Source organism: Ictidomys tridecemlineatus, chromosome 11, assembly GCF_052094955.1.
Source record: "Ictidomys tridecemlineatus isolate mIctTri1 chromosome 11, mIctTri1.hap1, whole genome shotgun sequence".
In the NCBI taxonomy this organism is placed as follows: domain Eukaryota; kingdom Metazoa; phylum Chordata; class Mammalia; order Rodentia; family Sciuridae; genus Ictidomys; species Ictidomys tridecemlineatus.
Window position 1 is genome coordinate 35,688,545 of NC_135487.1, and position 22,553 is coordinate 35,711,097.

The 22,553-nt window shown below is 34.6% G+C and overlaps 1 protein-coding gene across 1 annotated transcript; it reads right to left on the reverse strand.

The window, feature by feature from the left end:
• Positions 1-209: 209 nt before the first annotated feature.
• Positions 210-22,226, reverse strand: LOC101957860 (putative selection and upkeep of intraepithelial T-cells protein 1 homolog). Its single transcript, XM_078027758.1, has 5 exons — positions 21,982-22,226; positions 13,337-13,684; positions 11,552-11,833; positions 8,919-9,032; positions 210-1,314 (listed from the first exon to the last, which is right to left on the reverse strand). The coding sequence occupies exons 1-5, from the start codon at positions 22,055-22,057 to the stop codon at positions 1,148-1,150; spliced, it is 987 nt and encodes a 328-aa protein (XP_077883884.1). The 5' UTR covers positions 22,058-22,226; the 3' UTR covers positions 210-1,147.
• Between the last annotated feature and the right edge of the window lie 327 nt (positions 22,227-22,553).

The window sequence follows — 22,553 nt, forward strand, 5'->3', positions numbered from 1 at the left end:
GAGAGAGAGAGAGAGAGAGAGAGAGACTCCAGTGACAAGATATATTCCTCAAGGTTACATACTTAGTAACCTACCTCCCTCAGCCATGACCATCTGCCCACAGTTGCCACCTAGCAGAACATTCAAATTATTAATCTGTCAAATGGATTAATTTATTGATGAAGTCTGAGCCCTAATAATTGCTGAAGAGCCCCACTTCTGAACCTTCTTGTATTGGAGACCATGCTCCCAACACCTGATCTTTTGGTGACATTCCAGATTCAAACCATAACGTGTGGAGAACCAGTATTACTTTTCCTCTGACCTCTTTCTTATACTCCTGCAATAAGTGAATAAAGGCTTGACTGGGTTGTCATTTTGTCTTGTCTAGTTGAACATCTCAACACCTGTCTGCTCTCAGTGGGTGGTCTAAATAGAGCCAAGAATCAGTGGATGCAAAGATGAAAACAATACAGAGTTCTGTGTTCCAGTTTCTGAGCCTTCTTTACTTAAGCAAAAACGATTTCTTTGTATTGTGCATGGATTTGCATTTTGTTTGAGGGGAAAAGCTGAAGAGAATAAAGACTATGTACATTTGGTTAATCATGTACATTTTTTAAAGTAGAACGCTTTAAGATTATAGGTTATTGGTAGAACACAGAAATCAAGTGTAAAAATTTCCTTCCTGGGTCACTAGTTCTATCTTCCCTTCTATTTTTACAAGAATTGACTTGAGTAAGGGAATATTTCAAAGACACATGTCCTTTATCAATATAGGTTCAGAAATGTTCCTGGTTCTACCCCTGTAGACACTCACACGTTTCTGAAAGAGAAAACTATGATGTTAAATGTTCAATTCTGCCTCTGAGATCATTTGAAAAGAAATCATGTGTGTTTTTTAAAGAGCTGTATATACAGAAGTTTCAGAGACTGCAGATCAAACAAAGCTGACCCTTCCACATGTACCTGGGAGAGTTGTTATAACTGTGTAATCACAGTTGTGACTGTCAGTGGATTTTGAGCCACTAACATTGGCACTATTTGAAATCCCAGGAACCTCAAGAAAGCTACAATCTACAAATCCTGACATAGGACACAGTTCCTCATTCCTTCCTCCAATTATTAAGACAGAAGGAACAGAAAAGTCACCCTTCTGGATATCCAGCCATCAGTCAGAGTAACCATGCCTTCTGAATTTCCCATTCCCTTTACCTCTCATTTTGAAGTAAATAAGGGAAATGAGCATGGTGATGAAGACCATCAGCACCCAGAGGAAAACAATCATATCTTCCGCCCAGATGGCATCCAATGCAAATAGTGGATCTGAATCAGGAACTGGGAGACATGAAAGAATTAGGGAGCTGCCACTCAGAAAGGAGGGCTGTATTAAAGATTGATGATAGATTTGTTTTTCAGATTACTATTATTTCTTACTTTCTGAATTTGTGAGAATGGGAGAGAAGAGGCTACATGGACAATCCTGGACATGAGCAAGTTTGGGCTAAAGCTGGAGGAGGGCTATGAGGTGGTGATATCTATTCTTCTATTCAATACCTTGGTGCTTGCTCTGGCTGGCCAGAGTCTGGATATGTTATGCCTTTGTTGGCTTTATCTAGTGCTGAAGGTTCTGGAAAATTATAATTCCTAATAGTCATACTGTCATATGGAGCAGAAATTTCCCTTAAAGTGTTTTTTTTCTTGGTAATTCTATAGTGAAAAAAAAAGTCCACAGCTCATGATATTGGTTACTGTGTCTTGTGATGGTAGCACCATTGCTAAAACTATGCCAATTAGAAATTGTATTACTGTGTAACAATGCCAATTAGAAATTACTTTCTGCCAGGCACAGTGGCACATGCCTATAATCCCAGCAGCTCAGGAAGCTGAGGTAGGAGGGTTGCAAGTTCAAAGCCAGCCTCAGCAATGGCGAGACACTAAGCAACTCAGTGAGACCCTGTCTCTAAATAAAATATAAAATAGGGCTGGGGATGTGGCTCAGTGGTTGAATGCCCTTGAGTTCAATCCCTGGTACTCCCCCCAAAAACAAAAAAATAAAGAAATTACTTTCCTATATAAACTATAATTAGCTAGTATCCCATTTATTAGTATAAAAGTTCCTAACAAAAATAGAATAATAATGTGATCCAAAAGTTTCATGTCTGTGTATACACCCAAAGGAATTGAAAGCAGGAACTAGAAGAGATGTTGGTATACCCACATTCACAGTAACATTTGGTATAAGAGCTAAAACAGAAAGCAACCCAAGCATCTTTCAGAGGATGCATGGATAAACATCTTATATCAATACAAAGGAATATTGCTTAACCTTAAAAATGAAAAATATTTTGCAATATATTACAACATGAGTAATTCTTGGGGACATTATGCTAAGTGAAATATGCCCATCAAAAAATGACAAATACTATATGATTCCACATATGTGAGGTACTTAAAATAGACAAAAACATAAAGAGAGAAAATAGAGTGGTGGTTGCCAGGGGCTGGAGGTGAAGATGGTGAGTTATGGTTTGATGAATACAGAATTTGAATTTGAGAAGATAAGTTTTTTGGAGATGGATTGTGATGATGGTTGCACAACAATATGAATGTACTTAATATCACTAAATGGTGGAGTTAAAAATGATTAAAATGGTAAATATTAAGTTGTGTACACTTTACAATAATAAAAAATTATTGTTTCTGTTTTTCAAGGAACAATGTTATGAAAATGAAAAGGCGAGCCAGTCTGGGAGAAAATATTTGTAAAACATATATTGACTAATTATATGAGTTTAGAACATTTTATCTTTCATTTTTTACAAGGCATCTATGGCTATCTATACCTCATTATATCATTTGCATTTCTTTTCACAGAAAAAATAGTGTTGGGTAACAGCTATGAGTCTACCTTCCCTGTGGTTGGCAGTTGTGTGTTCTTGGACCATCCTGCACATCTCCAGTAGAAGCCAGAGTGGGCAAAATTAATTTCTGTCCTTCAAATACAAGGAAATATAAGGGGGCTATTCTGTGATCACTGCTGCTTCTCGTCACCAGATGCCTGGGTGGCCATCATTGTTACAATTTCCCCTCTTATTGCATGTATCTCTCTCTCCGATCGAGGTAACATCCAGAGTACCTACCCCCAAAACTGCTTTGTTTTTCTCTTTTCTTTCATTATCTACAGCTTTAATGCAACTAACTCATACAAAATTCAGTAGCATTTGTTGCAGGAATAGAAAAGCCCATCCTAAAACTCATAGAGAATCTCAAGGAGCCCCAAATATCCCACCCCCCTCGCCATTTTTTTTTTAAAGAAGAAAAAAGCTGGAGGACTCTCGGCCTGCTTTCAAAACCTACTACAAAGCTTACAGCACTTAAAACAGTGTGGACCTGGCATACAGACATGCATGTGGACCAATGGAATAGAATGCAGCCTACGTCCTTACATATTAAAAAAGTGATCTTGGACAAGGTGTCAATACATTCACTGGGGAAAGGACTCTCTTCCATAAATGGTGCTGAGAAATACTGACTATTCACATGTAAAAGATTGAGGTTGGGTCTTTATCTAATGCTGTATCCAAAGATTAATCCTAAATGGGTATATCATTATGTATAAAAAGCATAAATGTAAAATCTGATATTGTGTAACTCTTAGAGAAAAACAGGCCAAGGGCTTCTTGACATTGAACTTAGCAATAGGTTCTTGGATATGGTATCAAAGAAATCATACACAAACTGAACTGAGTGCATAAAACTTTTTAAAAATTGCACATTAAAATGCATCATCATAGGCTGGAGTTGTAGCTCAGTGGTAGAGTACATGCCTAGTATGTGTGAGGCACCGGGTTCAATCCTCAGCACCACATATATAAATTAAATAAAGGTATTGTGACCATGTACAACTAAAAAAAAAATTAAATGCACCATTAATAGAATAAAAACATCAGCCTAAAGAATCATAGAAAATATTTGTAAATCTTTTATTTGATGAAGATCAACATCCACAGTATATAGAGAACTCCTGAAACTCAAAATAAAAAACAAATAATATTCAAAACTGGGAAATTGACTTGAACAACTATATCTTCATCTCACAAAAATAGAAGGGAGACCAACAGAATAGAGGGAGTGGATCAAGAGGGAGGCAGGAGGGTTGGGCATGGGGAATTACTAGGGAGTAAAATCCACTTAGTTATGCTATGTCTATGTATGAATACCATAATGAATCATATGTGTGTATACACACAAATATACATGCACTAATATATATGTATTCCAATAATTAAAATGACAATAATAGTAGTAGAGAAACTAGTAAAGTACAGAAAGAAGATGAGGGGTTGGGGGGGTAGGAAAAGTACTGGGGAATGAGATTGATCAAATTATGTCATATGTATGTATGATTACAGCATGATGAATCCCATCATTATGTATAACTATGATGCACCAATAAAAATTCTCCAAAAAAGATATATTAATGGTCAATAAGAACACAAGAAGATGCTTAACATCATAAACAATTAGGAAAATATAATTTGAAACTATAATGAGATACCATGTTACTCTTCTAGTTGGTTACCATATATGGAAAAAAAAAAGGACAGTGTTGGTGTTCACAGGAAGTAATAGGAATTCTTGTGCACTATTTGTAAGGATAAAAAAATGGTGAAGACACTGTGGAAAACAATATGACAGTGCCTTCAAAAATTAAAAAGAAAATTGGACCAAGTTCCATTTTGTATTTATATCTAAAATAATTAAATTCAGAGTCTAGAAGAGGTAGACCTGTGTTCATAGCAGTGTTATGCAAAATACTGTGCTAGTGCACAATATGCACTTAGACTCTAGCCATTTCAATAATTATAGTGTACATTTCTTCAATGAAAAACTGAAAATATTATAAAAGAAAGGGATGCTTAGTAGTAGCTGTCTTCTGTAAAATGAAATAATGTATTCTAGATTCAGTTATTTGTCAGTATGTGTATTTTACAAATCTTTTATTCCACTCTATAATGCCTTTTCTTTGTTGTAACAGTGTCCCTTGAAAAGTAGAAAATTTTATTTTTTAATCATAGTAAAATATGCATAACATGAACTTTACCATCTTTAACAATTTTTAACTCTACAGTTCAGTTATATCTCATGCTTTCATACTATTTTTAATATATTTTCCACTTTTCACTTTCATTTTATTTTTTGTTCTTTTTAGTTATACATGACAGTAGAGTATAATTAGACATATTTATACAAACATGGAGTACATCTTATTCTAACTAGGATCCCTGTCTTGTGGTTGTACGTGATGTAGATTCACTGTGGTGTGTTCATATATGTACATAGGAAAGTTAAGTTCATATTGTTTTGCAGCTATCACCTCTATTCATCTCCAGAAATTTTTTTATCTTCCAAATTGAAATTCTGTATTCATCTAACAATTCCCTATCTTCTATATTCAGCCCCTGCCAGCCACCACTCTATTTTTTTTGTCTGTATGATTTTGATTACTCCTAGTGCCTTATACAAGTGAAACCATATAACATTTTTTGTGAGTAGTTTATTGCATTTAGAATAATATCCTCAAAGTTCATTCATGCTTTAAGCTGAACATATTGTAAGATGACGCAGAATTTCTAATTTCACCTCATTTGGTTTAAGACCATTTGTGTCTTCATTTTATCAGAAAAAGTTAATGAAAAAAAATCATCTGAAGAGTCCAGTCCTACTTTATGGTTTCTGCATTGTGGTTTTATCTATGACTCTGACATATTATTAAAAAATTACTTTGTCTTTTTTTTAGAGAGAGAGAGAGAGAATTTTATTTATTTTTTAGTTTTTTCTGCGGACACAACATCTTTGTTTTTATGTGGTGCTGAGGATGGAACCCAGGCCACACGCATGCCAGGCGAGCGCGCTACTGCTTGAGCCACATTCCCAGCCCAAATTACTTTATCTTAATGATCATTACCTTGTACATACAATTTTCTTAGGGACCTCAAAGATACTGTGGATGGCACATTTTAAATGCTGAGTTCAACTATCCCAAACTTTTGTAATTACTAATTTAATTTCACCTTCAAGGAGAGGCAAAAAAGAAGGATCAATTTCAGGTGTCCACGCACACCATGACACTAAGCAAAATTCTTATGTACTGATGGATAATTTTGAAAGAGGGTCCCTTTCTTTGCATCAGTCTCTGAAAGATATCTATGACCTACAAACATTTAGATATAATGAATTATTATCTCTAGGTTAAAGTATGGGAATAATTAGAGTAACTTATGAAGCAAAGTGCTGATGGCTAGATTTAGGAGCAAAAATAAGACTATTAAATTGAAGAAATATTTTCTCTAGAAGCAGAAACAGCAGTAATTTTTACTGTATCATTAATCCCATAAAATTCAGGAGGCTGGAATTCAAACCCTATGACATGTGGCCCAAGGGTCTATTGTTCCTATAGTTCACACAAGTATCCCTCCTCTTTGGCTAAGTATCTTAACAGCTATTGGGCATTTGGGGAAAAAAATTTTCATCCTCTTGATCCTACATACCTCTTTGACGCTGATACAAACAGACACTGAGTACGACATCCACAACCACTGAAGAAATGATTATTACTGAACCCACTAACAGAGGAGAATTCCAGCTGCAGCATCTACCTGAAGAAAAAGAGATGTTAATAATCACTGGTTACTGGTGGGAGACACTTTGGATTTGGGGGAAAGGAAAAACGAAAACAACAACTATATTTTGATGCCATCTCCAGTATTGATTAAGAACAGGACTAAGGATTAGGACTGAAACATCAGAGAGCTGTTGATGATAGGTAAAAGGGATGGGAGAGGTGTTGGGCTGAGGCTAAACAGGTCTGGAGGAAAGAAACAAATCTTACTCTACCTAGCCCATCAATCAATGGGCCTCATTAGAGAGCAGGATATGGGGTTTTAAGGTCTTTAAATACAAGAATATCACAAGTGAATGACCTTCAGATAACACATTATTTAAAATCTTCTTTATCTCAAATCATGGTAGTATCATTTGGCTGTCTCTTCTCTTCATGGAGTTATTTCATGCTGTGAAGGCTTACTACTATGGGTTTGCCCATTCTTCTGCTACAGGGTTAAATGAGCAGTTTAACTTAGTGATTAAAATATAGGATATGAGTGTAAATATGGTTTATATTCAAACTTATTTCCTACCATTATCACCTTTGTGATTTTAGGTGCAATACAACTTTGAAATACCTAATTTTCATCATATGGAAAAATGGGGATAGTAATAACATCTAGTTCAAAGTGCATTGTAGAGGTCAAATTCCTTAATATTTGTGAAGTTACTGGAATAGGCCTTGTTAATAGTAAAAACTCAGTAAAGTGTTAGACTCTCATGGTGATAATTCCTACCATAGAATGACTCTGCCACCTTGAAAATGATTCATTTCAAATGATTCAAGAATACCTTCTAGATAAAGATTAATAAATGTTAGGAGTTAAATTATGCCAGAAGGGAATAGTTGAATAACTGGAGGCAATTTGCTTTGTAAAGATCAATTCACTATAATCTCTAAAGAGCTATCTAGAACAATACATGTTTCCTTAGAAGTCTCAATAAAGCACAAGATACTAGAAGGAAGTATGCAATAAAAAAGGAATTACATTAAAAGGTGTAATGAAGCAGAGGAATAATTTAAAAAATCCTTGAAACTTGGATGCTGTCAATAAGCAGATAAGCTACTAAACAAAAATTTACTTTAGTGAAACAGCAACTAGCAGGAGCTAAAGTTGTGGATTTGTGGCTCTCTGGTGCGTGGGTTCTTCCCAAGCCCCATGGACACAGTAATGGAAAATGGCAGCCATTTAAATCAAATAACAGAGTTCAGGCCAGAAGAGCAGGTAGAAATGAAAAAGGAGAGATCCATCAAGTTGGGAGAAATGCAGAAGAACTGAGACCCATATCCTCAGCTGACTACTTGGTTTGGGAGGAGATCCTAGGGGATCTTATCTGATTGTTAAAGACAGGGTACCAGAGTGGGTATGTGAGCTTGAGGCTTTTTAAATTGAGCCTGGAATTATTATTCTCAAATACATCCAAAGACATAGTTTATGTAAAAATTTCTCTTCTAGTCATATGAACGAGCATATCATCTACTTTGGCTTACTGGCTTGTGCATATTGGGCATGACCTTGTCATTTTGTCTGGAAATCTGATGTCTTTTCTTCCCAGAGGAAAGACTCCTCTCCTAGCCTACCTAGAAATGATATCCTTTCCTGCAATGCTGTATGAGGAAATGAATCCAGGAGTCTGCTCTTGAGCCAATCAAGAATTCTGCTATGCCATTTTGAATGTTTTGGTATGTTGTAAACCTTTGGTGCTTTCCAAAACTGAATGGCTATTTATTGTGTATACTAAATTTTATTGTGAATCCTTCAATTTCACTTCCCCCCATAGAATAATTTAGAATGAATGAAAACTTTTTCTCCAGGGAAAAGTAAATCACCCCATGATGCAACTAGTGTATCTATCCCTGAGTGCTCTGTTTTCCTGATGCAGTGGTGAGTGACCTCTCTGAAGCCTTTTCATGGCAATATGCAGTTTGATACTTTATTTTCTGTCCCTGAGAAGGTCATTTCCAAGGGATAAATATGTATTAATGGTGTTAGATGTTGTTAAAATCTTTCCAAGCTTGTTTGCCTATCTATTACCATAAAAAAGAGGTTTTAGCTTTTTTAAGGTACAAGAAGCTCAGGCTTCCAGATAAATAACACTGTAAGCAGCTCAGCAATAAGAAAAATATATCTAGGACCAAGGAATTGGTGTACGATATATATCTAACACCCAAGAGTTTAGAATGTCTCAGGTAGACAGACTTGGGAAGAAAGAGCAGCTTTAGCTCTTTGCCCTCTTCCACTTTGCATCTCTCATTCTTCAAACCTACTTACCTTGTTCCTGTTGGCAATAGAATACAACACTGGGAAATGCAATAGAGGATATCAGCACTGTCGCAAGTGTAATTATAATTATTATCCAAATTTTCTTCTGTGAAAATAGTTCATCTGAAATGGAGAGTTACAAATCTTACCTCTTGGGAAACTTGGGGTGAAGGACCCACCCAATTCAAAATGATGATTCATCCAAAGCATAATCCAATTCAAGATCCCTTCTCCCTGGAATATTAAACCTAAGCCAGTTTGGAGAGACATTTATGATTGGGTAGGTGAAAAGTAGGATTGGGTCTAGAATGAGGCTGAGTCAGGCTGACATATGTGAGTGAAACCCACTCTCTGTATTTCTTCCCATGCATTCTGTTTCATGAGCTCCTTGGGTAAAAGAAAGAGGTAGTTCTAAGTTCTTCCCCCTTAAACTCCCACCCAAGACTCAGATGCAGTTTTTCCAGAACTATAACAAGGTCACTCCCAACTCAAGCCTTCAGTCCTCTTGTCTAAATTATCAGAATATGTGCAGTTCTGAATTTGCCAATGTACTTTTTGGGTCTGGCATTATTCTTCTCAAATACATCCAGAGAAAGAGTCAATGTAAAATTTTCTCTTCTAGTTGTATGAACAAGCATCTACTTTGGCCTACTGGCTTGTACATATTGAGCGACCAAGATACCCTTGGTGTTGTAACTAATCCTGTATCCAGATATCCACCCTGTCCTCCTACCGCAACCCAATGAGGTCAAAACAGACCTTTATCTGCTCACAAGTCAGGCAGGGACAGAGTTCCAAGTAAGATTAAACTTACGATATTTTCTTTATCATAAGTTTTGACTCTTTCCATATGTTCTGATATTCATGCATGGAACATCAGATCTCCCTGAGATGTCTATATTTCATGGAACTGAAAACTATTTCCCAAAGTTTGTGTTAATTATAATTCTTTTTAAAAATATAAGTTTGTAGAAAAGTACGTGTCTACTTTAAGCAAGTGCTAACTCAAAAAATATGTCTCATTATTTTTGGAAGTTGCAATTAAATTAAATATTTTCCCTTCTATATCTGCCATGAACTATAGGGACAGAGAGTAGATAGATCAATCTTTCTTTTTTTTATATAACAGTTTGTCCTTCTTTTTCTAACACAATATAATATGAAGCTTAGTTTTTGAATACCAAATGAGAAAATAAATGTAAAAGTGTTTGAATAAAGTAAATTGATAAAACTGTTAGGAGAATTAATATTATAATATACATGAGTTACAATATGCTTCTCAGCTTCTGGTTCCAACACTAATTTTATGAACTCATACAAACACTAATACATACATATATAACTAGTAGTTTACAAGATACTTTTTTGGTTTTATTTCAATCATTTAAGTCTAAATACCATATGCCATGCAATATTTGAAGCAGTTGGGGGAGTGTCTCAGTTAATAAAACCAACAAAAATTCCTACCTTTATGTTTTGAAGAGGAAAAGAGATAAGAGAAAATAAAATAATTACGCTATGCCGTGGGTTAAAAAGTAATGATACTAAAAATAAAAAATTAAAGAAGTATGAGGAGATAGGAGACCCCAGGTGATAGGAAGCAGGTTACATTTTTTTCAGGTTGGTTTGTGGAACAAGTTCTTATTAAGAAGATTAGAGTTTAGCATAGACTTTAAGGAGACAAGGAAGGTTAGTGAGATTTATGGCATTGTAGGAAGGGGAAACAACTAGAGCAAAGACCCCACAGTAGGAGCTCATCTGCACAAATGGGGGCAGCAAGGAGTCTGTGTGACTCTAGAGTGGACAAAGGAGGACACCAGGAGCCGAGGTGAGCTAGGTAATGGAAACACAGACAATGCAGGACGTTGTGGGGCATTTTACTCTGAAAAAATGGGGAACAATTGCAGGATATTGAAAGAGGGTAGTGTTTTATGTCTCATGTTTGAGATGGGTCCTTATGTCTGCATGTTGAGCTAAGCCATATGAGTAAGAACAGACGTGGGACTCTTTCAGGGGCTATGGCACTGCATCACTCAGTGGGGGCTGGGGTCTGACTTGGAGGGCAGTAGTGAGGTGGTGAGAAGTGATGAGACATCAGGTATTTATTTTAGAGCTAGATATGGTGTTATTTCTTGACAGATACTACATAGAATATGAGAAAAGAATTTGAGTCAAGGATAAGTTTAAGGATTTTGTTCTGACAAATTGAAAATATGAAGTGTGATTGGGAAGGTAGTAAACTAAACCAAGAGTATAGTTTTATTCACTTGGCATGAGGTACCCACTGGACTATGTTGAGATGCTGAGATGAAGATGAGAACAGAGTGGGAAGAGGTCTGACCTGAAGATAAAATTTGAGAAGCCATCATTAGATCAATGGTATTTAGAGCCGGGAGGCAAGATGAACTCATTAGAGAGTAAAGGCTGAAAACCTATGCCCTGGGAAATCCAATATCAAGAACACAGTGAAAAATAGTGACTGTAGGAAAGAGAAGAAGAAAGACAACAAGCAAAATGATGAATAAATCCAAGAGAAACTAATGCGTTGGAAACCAAGTGAAGAAAGCAAGTGAATGTTTCTGTTTTGTTTATTCGTCATGTGACATTGGCTATCATTTGAAGAACAAATACACAGATCTCACCTGCTAAGACAATGCTTGTTCTTTCCTCTTGGCCAGTTAGAGGGTTTCTAAGGTAGCAAGCAACATTTCCAGAGTGGGCATCCCTGAGAAGAAGGGTCATCTTCATGTTGAACAATTTGTCTCCATCCTGTGAGTGAGACTTTGATGTAGGTAGGAGTATGTCTCCTCTGCTGTCTCTCCATTCCATTTGAGGCTGTGGGAACCAACCTCCTGAATGACATTCCATAATAAGACCTTTGGTATTAGGAGGATGCACAAAAATCTGTATGTCTGAGCTTGTAGCTGGTTGGATATGAAGGGGGAAAACAATATTTATAGGTAAAGGAGAAGAGGAACATAGCAGCGAAACAAAAATCCAAAGGAAAACCAAATAAGCCAGGCAAAAGAGTTACACCATACAAAGAACATTTTGCTCTAAATAAGTTAGGGGAGAAAATGCCTCTTTGTCTTATTTATTCATTCATTCATTCAATCAAAAATGTTGATTAGTTATTTACTAAATCTTAGAGGCTTACATGGGTCCTTGGATTGCTAAAATGATTACATTATGATTATATAACTATTATAAGATTACAGACCTCATAGGTATATGGCTTAATATCTTTTATTCTATCTTCATCATGAGTCACTTTTGAGCCACCATAATCAATTATAAATAATTGATTATAGTATGAATCCAAGTTTGCAACTTAAACTGAAACTTTATGTGTTCATTATATATAACAGGTATTTATATACAATATGTCTTGCATAAACAGGTAATATACTGATGACATCAAAATACATATTCATTTAGAGAAAAAAAAACTTTTGAAGAATTTCAAGGTATTGCCTGAGACACAAGACTTGACTAACGTGTGGACAGAGGAAGAATTAGTAGAGATTTAAAGTTTAACCCAAAAGCAGATCTGTCCAATAAGACTTTCTGTAATAAGAGAAATAGTCTATACCTCTGCTGATAGAGTAGCTATGTGCTACATGAGAATATTACCTGGAATGGAGTCAGTGAGATTTTAGAACTGGACATGTAATTTTCATTTCTTTAATTTTGATAAATTTAAATATAAATTTAGACGATCACCTCATATTGGATAGCTCAAATCTAGACTGCAGAGTCAGGTGGTATATAATGCCCAATAAGTATGTTAAACATGAGTGGGAGGGAGTCCTACATTTGGGTGCTCACATATATAAAATTCTTCAGTTTACTCCATATCCCTTGCATTTCTCTGTCATTTGGAATAATTTAAAGGATGAGGAGCTTGACTTAAATACTATGAATTTGCATCCCATATAGATATAGCATATATATCTGAAGACATTGAAGATTGTAGATAAATAGATTTTTTTTCAAATAGGTTTAAGAAAATTAACTCAGCACTAAATAGTCAGAGAATTGAGTCTGGGAGAAGTGACAATAAAATTACCATTAGGGAGACTTTGTAAAGATTCAGGTAGCTTGTAAAATTACATTTTACTAAAGTGCTACCAGAAATAACTGAAAACATAAACAAATCTTAAAAATGGATTTATTGGTCTTTTAGAAGTCTACAATGTATGTGGACATAAAAAGAGGGTATTTGGTGATAGAGTTGTTGTCTTCACAGTTTTCACCCTTGATCATCTACTCTTTCCAGTTCAAAAACTAAATGCATGAATTTGAACTTGCTAACCAAATTATGTCAAAAGGAAATAGTCTGAAACACTTGAGAGTTTTTCTAATGCTGAGCCACAGATGGGTTGAGAATCACAGATGCAGAGAAACTTCAGAGCGATCCATCTTACCTGTGACCTTCACTTCTGTGATGTCCTCTTCAGAGAAATCTCCATCTCTGAAGAAGCAGTGGTACTGGCCGTCGTCATCAACACTGACATTAAAGATCCTGAGGGTCACTTTACCTTCTCCAATGGCATCTTTCAGGAGTTCTGTCCGCTCCACGTACCTGGAGGTAGTTTCTCCATACAGATCTTTACCTGCCTTGTACAGGTAAATAGGTTGTGTGTAGCGGTTACGGAACCAGCGGATCTCCATGTGTTGTGCACTCTGCGGTGGAGACAACTGGCAGCTGAGCTCAACTTCTCCACCAAATGGAGCCAGGATTGGCCCCTTTATGCCTTTCACCATGAATTGTTCTGGGAAGGGAAACAATAACCAAAAGGTGAGAGCATGAGTTAGGACACACCTTCTACTCAAATCATTATCTTCTCTCTCTCTCTCTCTCTCTCTCTCTCTCTCTCTCTCTCTCTCTCTCTCTCTCTCTCTCTCTCTCTCTCTCTCTCTCTCACACACACACACACACACACATCCTTTATTGAGAGTCAATTATTTTGTTTACCCTGAAGACATTTTAACTTAACCCTTGACTTGAGTAGAGTTCATGAAATTATTTACCTTAAAAAATATGAAAATATGGCTTCATTGCTGCTAAATGGTTTGTCTTTGTTAGGAAAAAAGTTTAATAGCTGCTTCTTATTCCATTCTATTTGTTCATCCTTTGTAAACCTCTGTCTCAGACTGCTTTTAATATTTGCTGCACTTTAACTATAATGAATGTATCCTTTTTTCTAGATAATTTTCATAGGGTCTTCTTGAGTTGGAAGATTCTTATTTTTTTTTCAATTCTAGAAATTTCTACTCATTGCATGTTTAATTTTATTTCTCTTATTCTCTATATTCTTTTATAACATAACTGTCTCAGCTGTTTTAGGAATTACCAGGAAGACATCCTAAAGTACCACCACCTTCTCCTCCAAGATTCATTTTTTGTTTTCCCTTTTTGGTGCAACTTGGCTACAGTACATGTTCTTTCAGGCAAGAGAGTCAGAAACTCTGAAGGCTGATTGGAATAAGATGTGAGAATACGGGACATTTTAGACTCTCTCATTTTCGTCTCTTGCACCATTCATTGAGGGGAGAATGAAAAACAGTTGTTCTCACAGTACTCTCCAACTTCCCACATGATGGCCACCTTACTTCTCTCAATATCTTCTGTTATATCACCACTTAATCAAAATGGCCAAGTCAATTTAGGTTTTTTTCACCCTTGGAGGCTTAACATTCTCAAGTATCAGTGTGCGATTGATCAATTTATATTTAATACATTTATGTTAAAAATCATTTTGTAAATGTGAAGTAATGCTACATTAGGTGCTGTTTGTTCGATCTCTAAATTATTGTATGCCTATATAACAAATCTTTGGGGATAGTTTCATATGTTTGAGCATTGCTAGTGAAGTTAATCTTCTTTCCTTAAACAATTAAACTCTTATTTGGATCTCTAAAATACAGATTATTTTGTGTGTGTTTTAAATGCACGTGTTACAGACAATATAATTGCAAAGAGTGATTATACATTGGCTGCCATGTTTACCTTCACATCTACTTCAAAATAATAATGATGAGGGGTTAAATCATTTCATTGTTATTCTCTACTAGTTTTTATATATAACTAGACAAATAATTTGCTACATTTTCATCTTTATTTTTTTATTTGTTGCTTTTAGATATACATGACAGGCATATTTTGACATACATACATGGAGCACAACACATTCCAATTAGGATCCCATTCTTGTGATCACACACAATATGGACTTACACTAGTTGTGTATACATTGATGAGAAAAGGACAGTTATGTTCAATTCATTCTCCTGTCTTTTCTATTCTCTTCACCCTCCCTTCCTTTCATTCCACTTTGATTAATCCAATGAACTTCTATTCTTTCCCTCCCTACCCTCCCTTATTGTAGGTTAACATCCACATATTTATTTTTATTTTTGTTTTTAGATACACATGATAGTAGAGTGTATTTTGACATATAAGTTCTTTTTTTTTTTTTTTAAGACTGGGGATTGAACCTGGGTGCTTTATGCCACCAAACTACATCCCTAGTCCTTTTAATTTTTTTTTTTTATTTTGAGACAGGTTCTCACTAAATTTCCCAAGCTGGGCTTGAACTTGCTATCTTCTTGCTTCAGCCTCTTAAATTTCTGGGATTACAAGTGTGTGCCACTGTGACCAGATACATACATATATGTGTGTGCACATGCATGTGTATGTGTTAGAATAAGAATAAAAAATATATGAGTATATTCTTATATAAGTGTATATATACATATATATATTCTTAAAGTTGTATAATACTTAATTTAATAATTTTTCAGGTTATAAAAATCTCACAGGCAACAGAGAAAGGAAGAAAATACTCAAAGTCAAAATAGAAAATATTGGAGCTTTTCCTATTAAAATCAACAATGCAGAAAGGACAACTCAGTGTAAGAATTTGAGGCTGCCAAGATAAAAATCTTTGAACCATTTCAAAAAGAAAACATGTATATAAACTTCTTTTAATCTATTTTTAAATTGGTGCATGTTAATTACACAGATTGATGAGTTTCATTGTGGCATATGGTACATGCATGTAACATAATTCGATCAAGTTCACTCCCCAATAACTCCTCTTAATTTCCCCTCTTCCATCACCCTTATTTCCTTCCTATACTCTATCAGTCTTCCTTCTACTTTAATATTTTTTTCCTCCCCCTTTTTTTTCTCACTAATTTCCACATATGAGAGATAACACCTGGTACTCCACTTTCAGTCTGGCTTATTTTGCTTAACATGATGTTCTCCAGTTCCATACATTTTCCAGCAAATGATATCACTTAGTTCTTCTTTATGGTTGATAAAACTTTGTGTGTATGTCTGTATGTGTATGCATATGTGTGTACGTGTAAGTGTGTATCACATTTTCTTTATCCGTTATTCTATTGAAAGACACCAAGGCTGATTGTTTGACTTTCGTGAATTGTGCTGTGATAAACATAGGTATTCATGTGTCCTTAAGTATGCAAACTTTCATTCATTGGATAAATACCAATGGTGGTATAGCTGAATCATATGGTAATTCTTTGAGAAACCACCATACTGATTTCCACAGTGGCTATACTAATTTATATTCCCACCAAAAATGGACAAGATTTCCTTTTTCCCTGCATCCTTACTGGTCTTTATTATTATTTGCATTCTTGAAGGTTGGCATTCTAACTAAAGTGAATCTCAGTGTTTTTATTTGCATTTTCCTGATGGCCAAAGATGTTGAACATTTTCCATGTAATTATTGACCATTTGTACTTCTTTTGAGATGTTTCAGTTCAGTCAATTTGCCCACTTATTGATTTGGTTATTTGTATTGTGATGCCTTCAGCTCTACTCTTTTTGATCAGGATTGCTTTGGCTATTCTGGGTATTTTGTCTTTTAAGAATTTTGTAATTGCTTTTCCTAGTTCTATGAATAATATCATTGGTATTTTTATGGGTATTGCTCTATAGATCAACTCTTGGTAATATGTCCATTTTAACAATAATTATTCTCCCTATCCATGAATATGGGAGATTTCTCATATTCTGGTATCTGCTTCAATTTCTGCATTTCAAAATTTTCTTTATACAAGTTTTGCACCTCCTTTGGTAGATTTAGTCTTAGGTATTTTTAATCTATTATAGATGTAATTATTTTTTAAATTTCTTTCTTAGAAGATTCATTATTGGTATATAGAAAAACTATTTGTTGTTATACATCAATTCAGTATTCTGCTTCTTTTCTGAATTTATTCATCAGGGTTAAGTGTCATTTGAACCAATGTTTAGGGTCTTCTAAGTATATGATTGCAGCTGCCAATAGGGATAATTTGACTTCTTCCTTTCCTATTATATCCCTTTATTTCTTTCCCTTGCCTAATTGCTCTGGCTCAAATTTCAAGGACTATAGTGAAGAAGAGCCTTGATGTCTTTCAAAAACAGCAGCTATACTTATCTCAATCCTGAATTTGAAAAAAAAATGCTGTTTTTCTCCATTCAGTATGATGCTGAGTTTGGTTTTGTCATATATAGCCTTTATTATGTTGAAGGATTTTCCTTCTATACCTACTTTCTTTATGGACTTTATCATGAAGGAATGTTCAATTTCATCAAATGCTTTTTCTGTATCTATTGAAATGATTATGTGTTCTTTCCTTGATTATATTATGTTCTATACTACATTTATTGATTTGTATACATTGAACCATCCTTGCACTTCTGGAATAAAACCAATTTGATCATGAATATGTATTTTTTAATAATGTTTGAATTTGGTTTGCAAGTATCTCTTTCTTTCAGTTAGTTTGGCTAAGTTTTTACCAATTTGTTTATTTCCCCCCCAGAGAGAGAGAATTTTTTTATATTTATTTTTTGCTTTCGGCGGACACTACATCTTTGCTTGTATGTGGTGCTGAGGATCGAACCCGGGCTGCACGCATGCCAGGCGAGTGCACTACCTCTTCAGCCACATCCCCAGCCCCAATCATTTGTATTTTTATTTTACTTTTTATTTCATTAATTTTAGCTCTGATGTTTATGATTTATTTCACATTTCTAGTTTGGGTATTGTGTTGTTCTTGTTTTTATAAGTCATTGAAATGTATCATTAGCTTGTTTCTTTGAGATCTCTCTGATTTTTTTAAATGTAGGCATTAATATATATAAACCTCCCTCTTAGAACTGCCTTTGCTGTATCCCATAAATTCTGATATGTTTTATTAATATTTAGGATTCCAAAAATTTTTAAACCCATCTCCACAGTTTCTTCAGTGATCCACTTATCATTCAAAAGTAACTCTTTCATACATTTGTATAATTTCTGTGTTTTTTCATTTTGATTTTTAATTTTATTTCATTCTGATCTGAAAGGATGCAAGAGATCATTTAAAATAGCTAAGGTTTGCTTTTTGGCTTAATACATGATCACTTTTGGAGAAAGTTCCATGAGTTTCTGAAAAGAATATGTATTAAGCTTTTTTGGGATGAAATATTTTGTAGATTCTTGTTAAAGTTATTTGGGCTATATTACAGTTTAAATCTGATGTGTCTTTCTTGATTTGGGGTCAGAATGACTTGTTAGGGAGAAATGTGTAGTGAAGTACTCCACTATTGTTGTATTGGGACCTGTCAGTCCCTTTGTACCAAGTAATGTTTGTTCTATGAAATTAAGTGCAGTGATAGTTGGGGAATAAATAATTATATTTTTGTTAGATTGTTTCCTTTACCAATTGTTTCCTTTATCAAATGTTTTGACATTGTTGGCTGTTCTATTTTTGGCATGAAGTCTGCTTTGTCTGTATTATGAGATTAGCTAATCCTGCTTGGTTTTGGAGTCCATTTGCATGGGATATCATTTTGCATCCTCTCACTTTTCAGTCTCTGAACATCTTTGCCTATGAGATGTGTTTCTTGGGACAACATACAGTTGGGTCTTGCTTTTCAATCCAGTATTCTATTCTATATCTTTTAATTGGAGAATTAAGACCATTTGAACTTATTATAAAGAATTAAGACCATTTGAACTTGTTATTAGAGAGGTATGTACTACTGTCTGTCATTTTATTTCATTTTTCATATTTGAATCATGACTAATTCTCATTTGCTTATCTATTTTTCTAATGGAATTTATTCTTTTCCCTAATCCCTTGGTTATTTTTATCTTCCTCTTCTGTGTGTATCTTCTCCCTTAGATCATTCCTTGGAACTTTGATCATTGTTTTTCAATATTGTTTAGTTGTCACTGGACCTGTATTTTATTTATTTATAGGTGGTGCTGTAACTTGAACCCAGTGCCTCACACATGCTAAGCAAGCATTCTGCCACTGAGTTGCAACCTCAGCCTTTGATCATTTTGACAATCAACTTTTTGAAATTTTTCCTGACATTTCTTCTACTTCATTGTCTATGGGTTCAACTATTGGAAAGTTATAAAATTTTGGAGACATGTTTCCATATTTCTGTTTTGATATTTGAATGTGGTGAGCCGTTTCTGTGAACTGTGGCCGCCATTACAAGATGGCGCTGATAAGCGCCATGGCCTGTGATAAACAACTCCTTGTTTTGGGAGAGTTGGCACGTAGCTGTAAAACACCCTATGAGAAAGATCCACGTGGCAGTTGTGCATTGGGGCTTGATGTGCTTTATCAAGGCTGGGGCGCTCGGGTGAAGTAGTAGTGGTAGAAGTAGAAGTAGAAGTAGTAGTAGTAGCAGTAGCAATAGTAATAATAGTAATAATAATAATAATAATAATAATAATAGAAGCTTCCAGAGACACATAATTAAAGGCCTGAATAAACTGCTGAGAGAAGAATCCTGTGTCGTGTCCTCCTTGCTGGCGAGGGGTCGCGGCATTTGAATATCCGCTGGGCTAGATATATCTTCTACTCTTATGTCAGAGACTTTTTTAGTGAATTACTTTGTCTTTACCATGTGCCCTAGGCTGTGGGTAAATCTCAGCATAAAAGCAACTTCTCAACATATTCACACTACTGTGATCAATCCCCAACCCTTCTTTGAGAAATCATAATAATCTTGAGTAAGTGACCATTTGAGAGTAAACCATATACTAATAATCCATAAAAACTTATAGATAATGATCTTTGTAGCTCCACTCATCCAAAAGTGAAAATGGGAATAATACTATAGTAGGTTGTAAAGTTGGATATTGAAGAAAGTAAAATTAATATTTAACTTTGCCGAGTAGCTGCTTTTATTCCAGATTGGAGGAGCAAACATTTGTATAGCCTGCTTTTGATCCACCATCTTGATCTTTCAATCTCTGGAAATTTTTTATATAAAAGCTCTATCTTTAAGTAACTACTGGGTATGGAATATATCTACAAAATATTAAAGTTTATCGCATAAATATAATCATCTTTTTGAAATCTGAAATTAGTTCATGAAGACATCTCAATGGAACAGAGTTTAGAAATTCAGACACACTAGAAATTTGGTTTATGACAAAGATGACTTCTGGAATCAGTGGAGAAAGTTGAGTTAATCAGTGGAAAGGACAACTGATTAATTATTTTTGGACAAAAATAATGTTGGATTTCTCTCAATCCTTGTATAAAAAGAGAAAATGTTAATAATAAAACTGTGAAATAATAAGTGAATAACAAGTGAAACTGTGTGTGTGTGGAGGGGGTGCAGATGGCAATAAGGAAGTGGGATTATATGGGAACTCCATACACTTCCTGCATAATTTTTTCATGAACCTGAAACTGATTTAGAAAATAGCTAAAAATTAAAAGTTAAAAATAAAAATTAAGTGAGTTAAAAATTAAAAGTCAATTAGGAAAAAATGGAGGACAAAATAAATAACAACTTTGGCAGGTAATTTTGTAATCAATCAAATAAAATTAAAATTCAAAACAAAATAAATTTTATATATCCAAAATATGATTTAAAAATCTAATAAATTATAAACTTGTCATAAACATAGGGAACAGATAAAACAGATTAAAAATCAAATCAATGGTTAGTTTTTTCTTTGTTGCTTTTTATGAATGCCTAACAATGAAGAGGAAATAGGAAATTAGAAAATAACAGGAAGTTCAGAGAAAAAGAAAATACAAAATTTTTGGAAAGATACTCAACCATACTCATTAATAAGAAACTAGAAAGTGATCAGTGTAAAATCCTATTTTTCAACAATAAGTTTGGAAAAGATAAAAAACTTTGATACCTGTAACATCTACCTGACAAACTCATGCTATTTGGCAGAAGTTATTGACAACTACTTCAGAATAACATTTTAATAATAAAATAGTGCATAAACTGTGGTCAGCAGTTTTACTGGAAATACTTTGTATGTTCACACTCACAGTTATGCTCAAAACAGGTACAATGATATTTGTGGAATTTTTTTATTTTAATTAACAAAAGACTGAATCCCACCTAATGTTGTATCAGTAAGATGTTTTTCATCTAACATGCAGCTTTTACTAGAAATTTCTATACGTTTATGTCATTTGTTGTCTTAGAATTTTATGGATCTCTAAATACCTATATTTATTTCTGCCTTTTCTAGATTCCTGGACAAATGCAGATTCCCATCTTCTATCAAGATCCCTCTAGTCTGTTTCATCTTTACTTATTTTATTCTACACTGTTCTGAAAACACACAAGGATTCCAAGATGGATCCACTCTTTGCACCACTTCCTCTCTGCAAAAGTAATACATAAATCATGTCTCCTCAACATGAAAGGTTCTCAAGGGCAAGTTTTATTTTATCTTTATTTGTTTTTCCTTCCTGGAACCTAGTACAAATCTGAGTAAAGAAAACTTGCTCATATGTAATGTTTTGAACAACTAATATAAATAAATAAATAAATAAATAAATAAATAAAATAAAATAAAAAAAGAAAACTTGCTCATTAGGAACGATTAATTCTTCCTAAATATAAGCTGTATCCTATGGTGCTCATCTTCATATCATTACTACATATTAAACCTTAGAAGCAATTGTCAAAAAATAAATAAAAACTTATTTTTTGAGTTCTTCCTTGCTTTTCCTGGCAAACTTCATTTTTCTTATATTTGTAAGGACAAGTGAGAGATCATACCTGAACTTGGTGTAACCATCTGAAGGAGATACAAGACAAGAAAGAGTCTGAAGAAAAGTACCCTTGTAGTTTCCATTGCACCTGTGATAAGGAATGAGGCAAGTTCATAAACAGTGATAACAGGAGAAAGAAGTTGCAGAATTCAAACACCTCCACATCTTTTCATAGTAATTAACTCTCAGGTAAACTTGCCAGGTAAAATTGTAGGGCATCCAGTTAGATTTTAATTTCAGATAAACAATAAGCAAGTTTTAGTATAAGCATTTCCTTTGTAGTATTTAGTATCCTCAAATTTTGATTTGCTAACTCTGGCAACCCAACCCTTAAGAATATGCAATGTAATGAGTAGGCCCAGACTGACCTGTCTTTCCCACTCAAGGGCGAGTTCTTCTCAAGCTAGATGTCATTTGTCTTCTGGTTTTGTAGACTTCATTGAATGACCTGCTTTTTCAAAGTGACAGACCTAGAGAACAGAACCTTATCTCCTAAGTCTCTGTATTGCAAACATCTGTCACATATAATTACATTTACTTAAACAGAAAACTTTACAGACAGACAGACATTTAGGCTTA

Coding starts and splice junctions, on each gene's coding strand:
- LOC101957860 (XM_078027758.1), bottom strand. CDS start 22,057: ATGGAAACTACAAGGGTACTTTTCTTCAGACTCTTTCTTGTCTTGTAT. Junction 13,685..21,981: donor GATGGTTACACCAAGTTCAG/GTATGATCTCTC, acceptor TTCCCTTCCCAG/AACAATTCATGGTGAAAGGC. Junction 1,315..8,918: donor CTATTGCCAACAGGAACAAG/GTAAGTAGGTTT, acceptor CATGTCTCCCAG/TTCCTGATTCAGATCCACTA.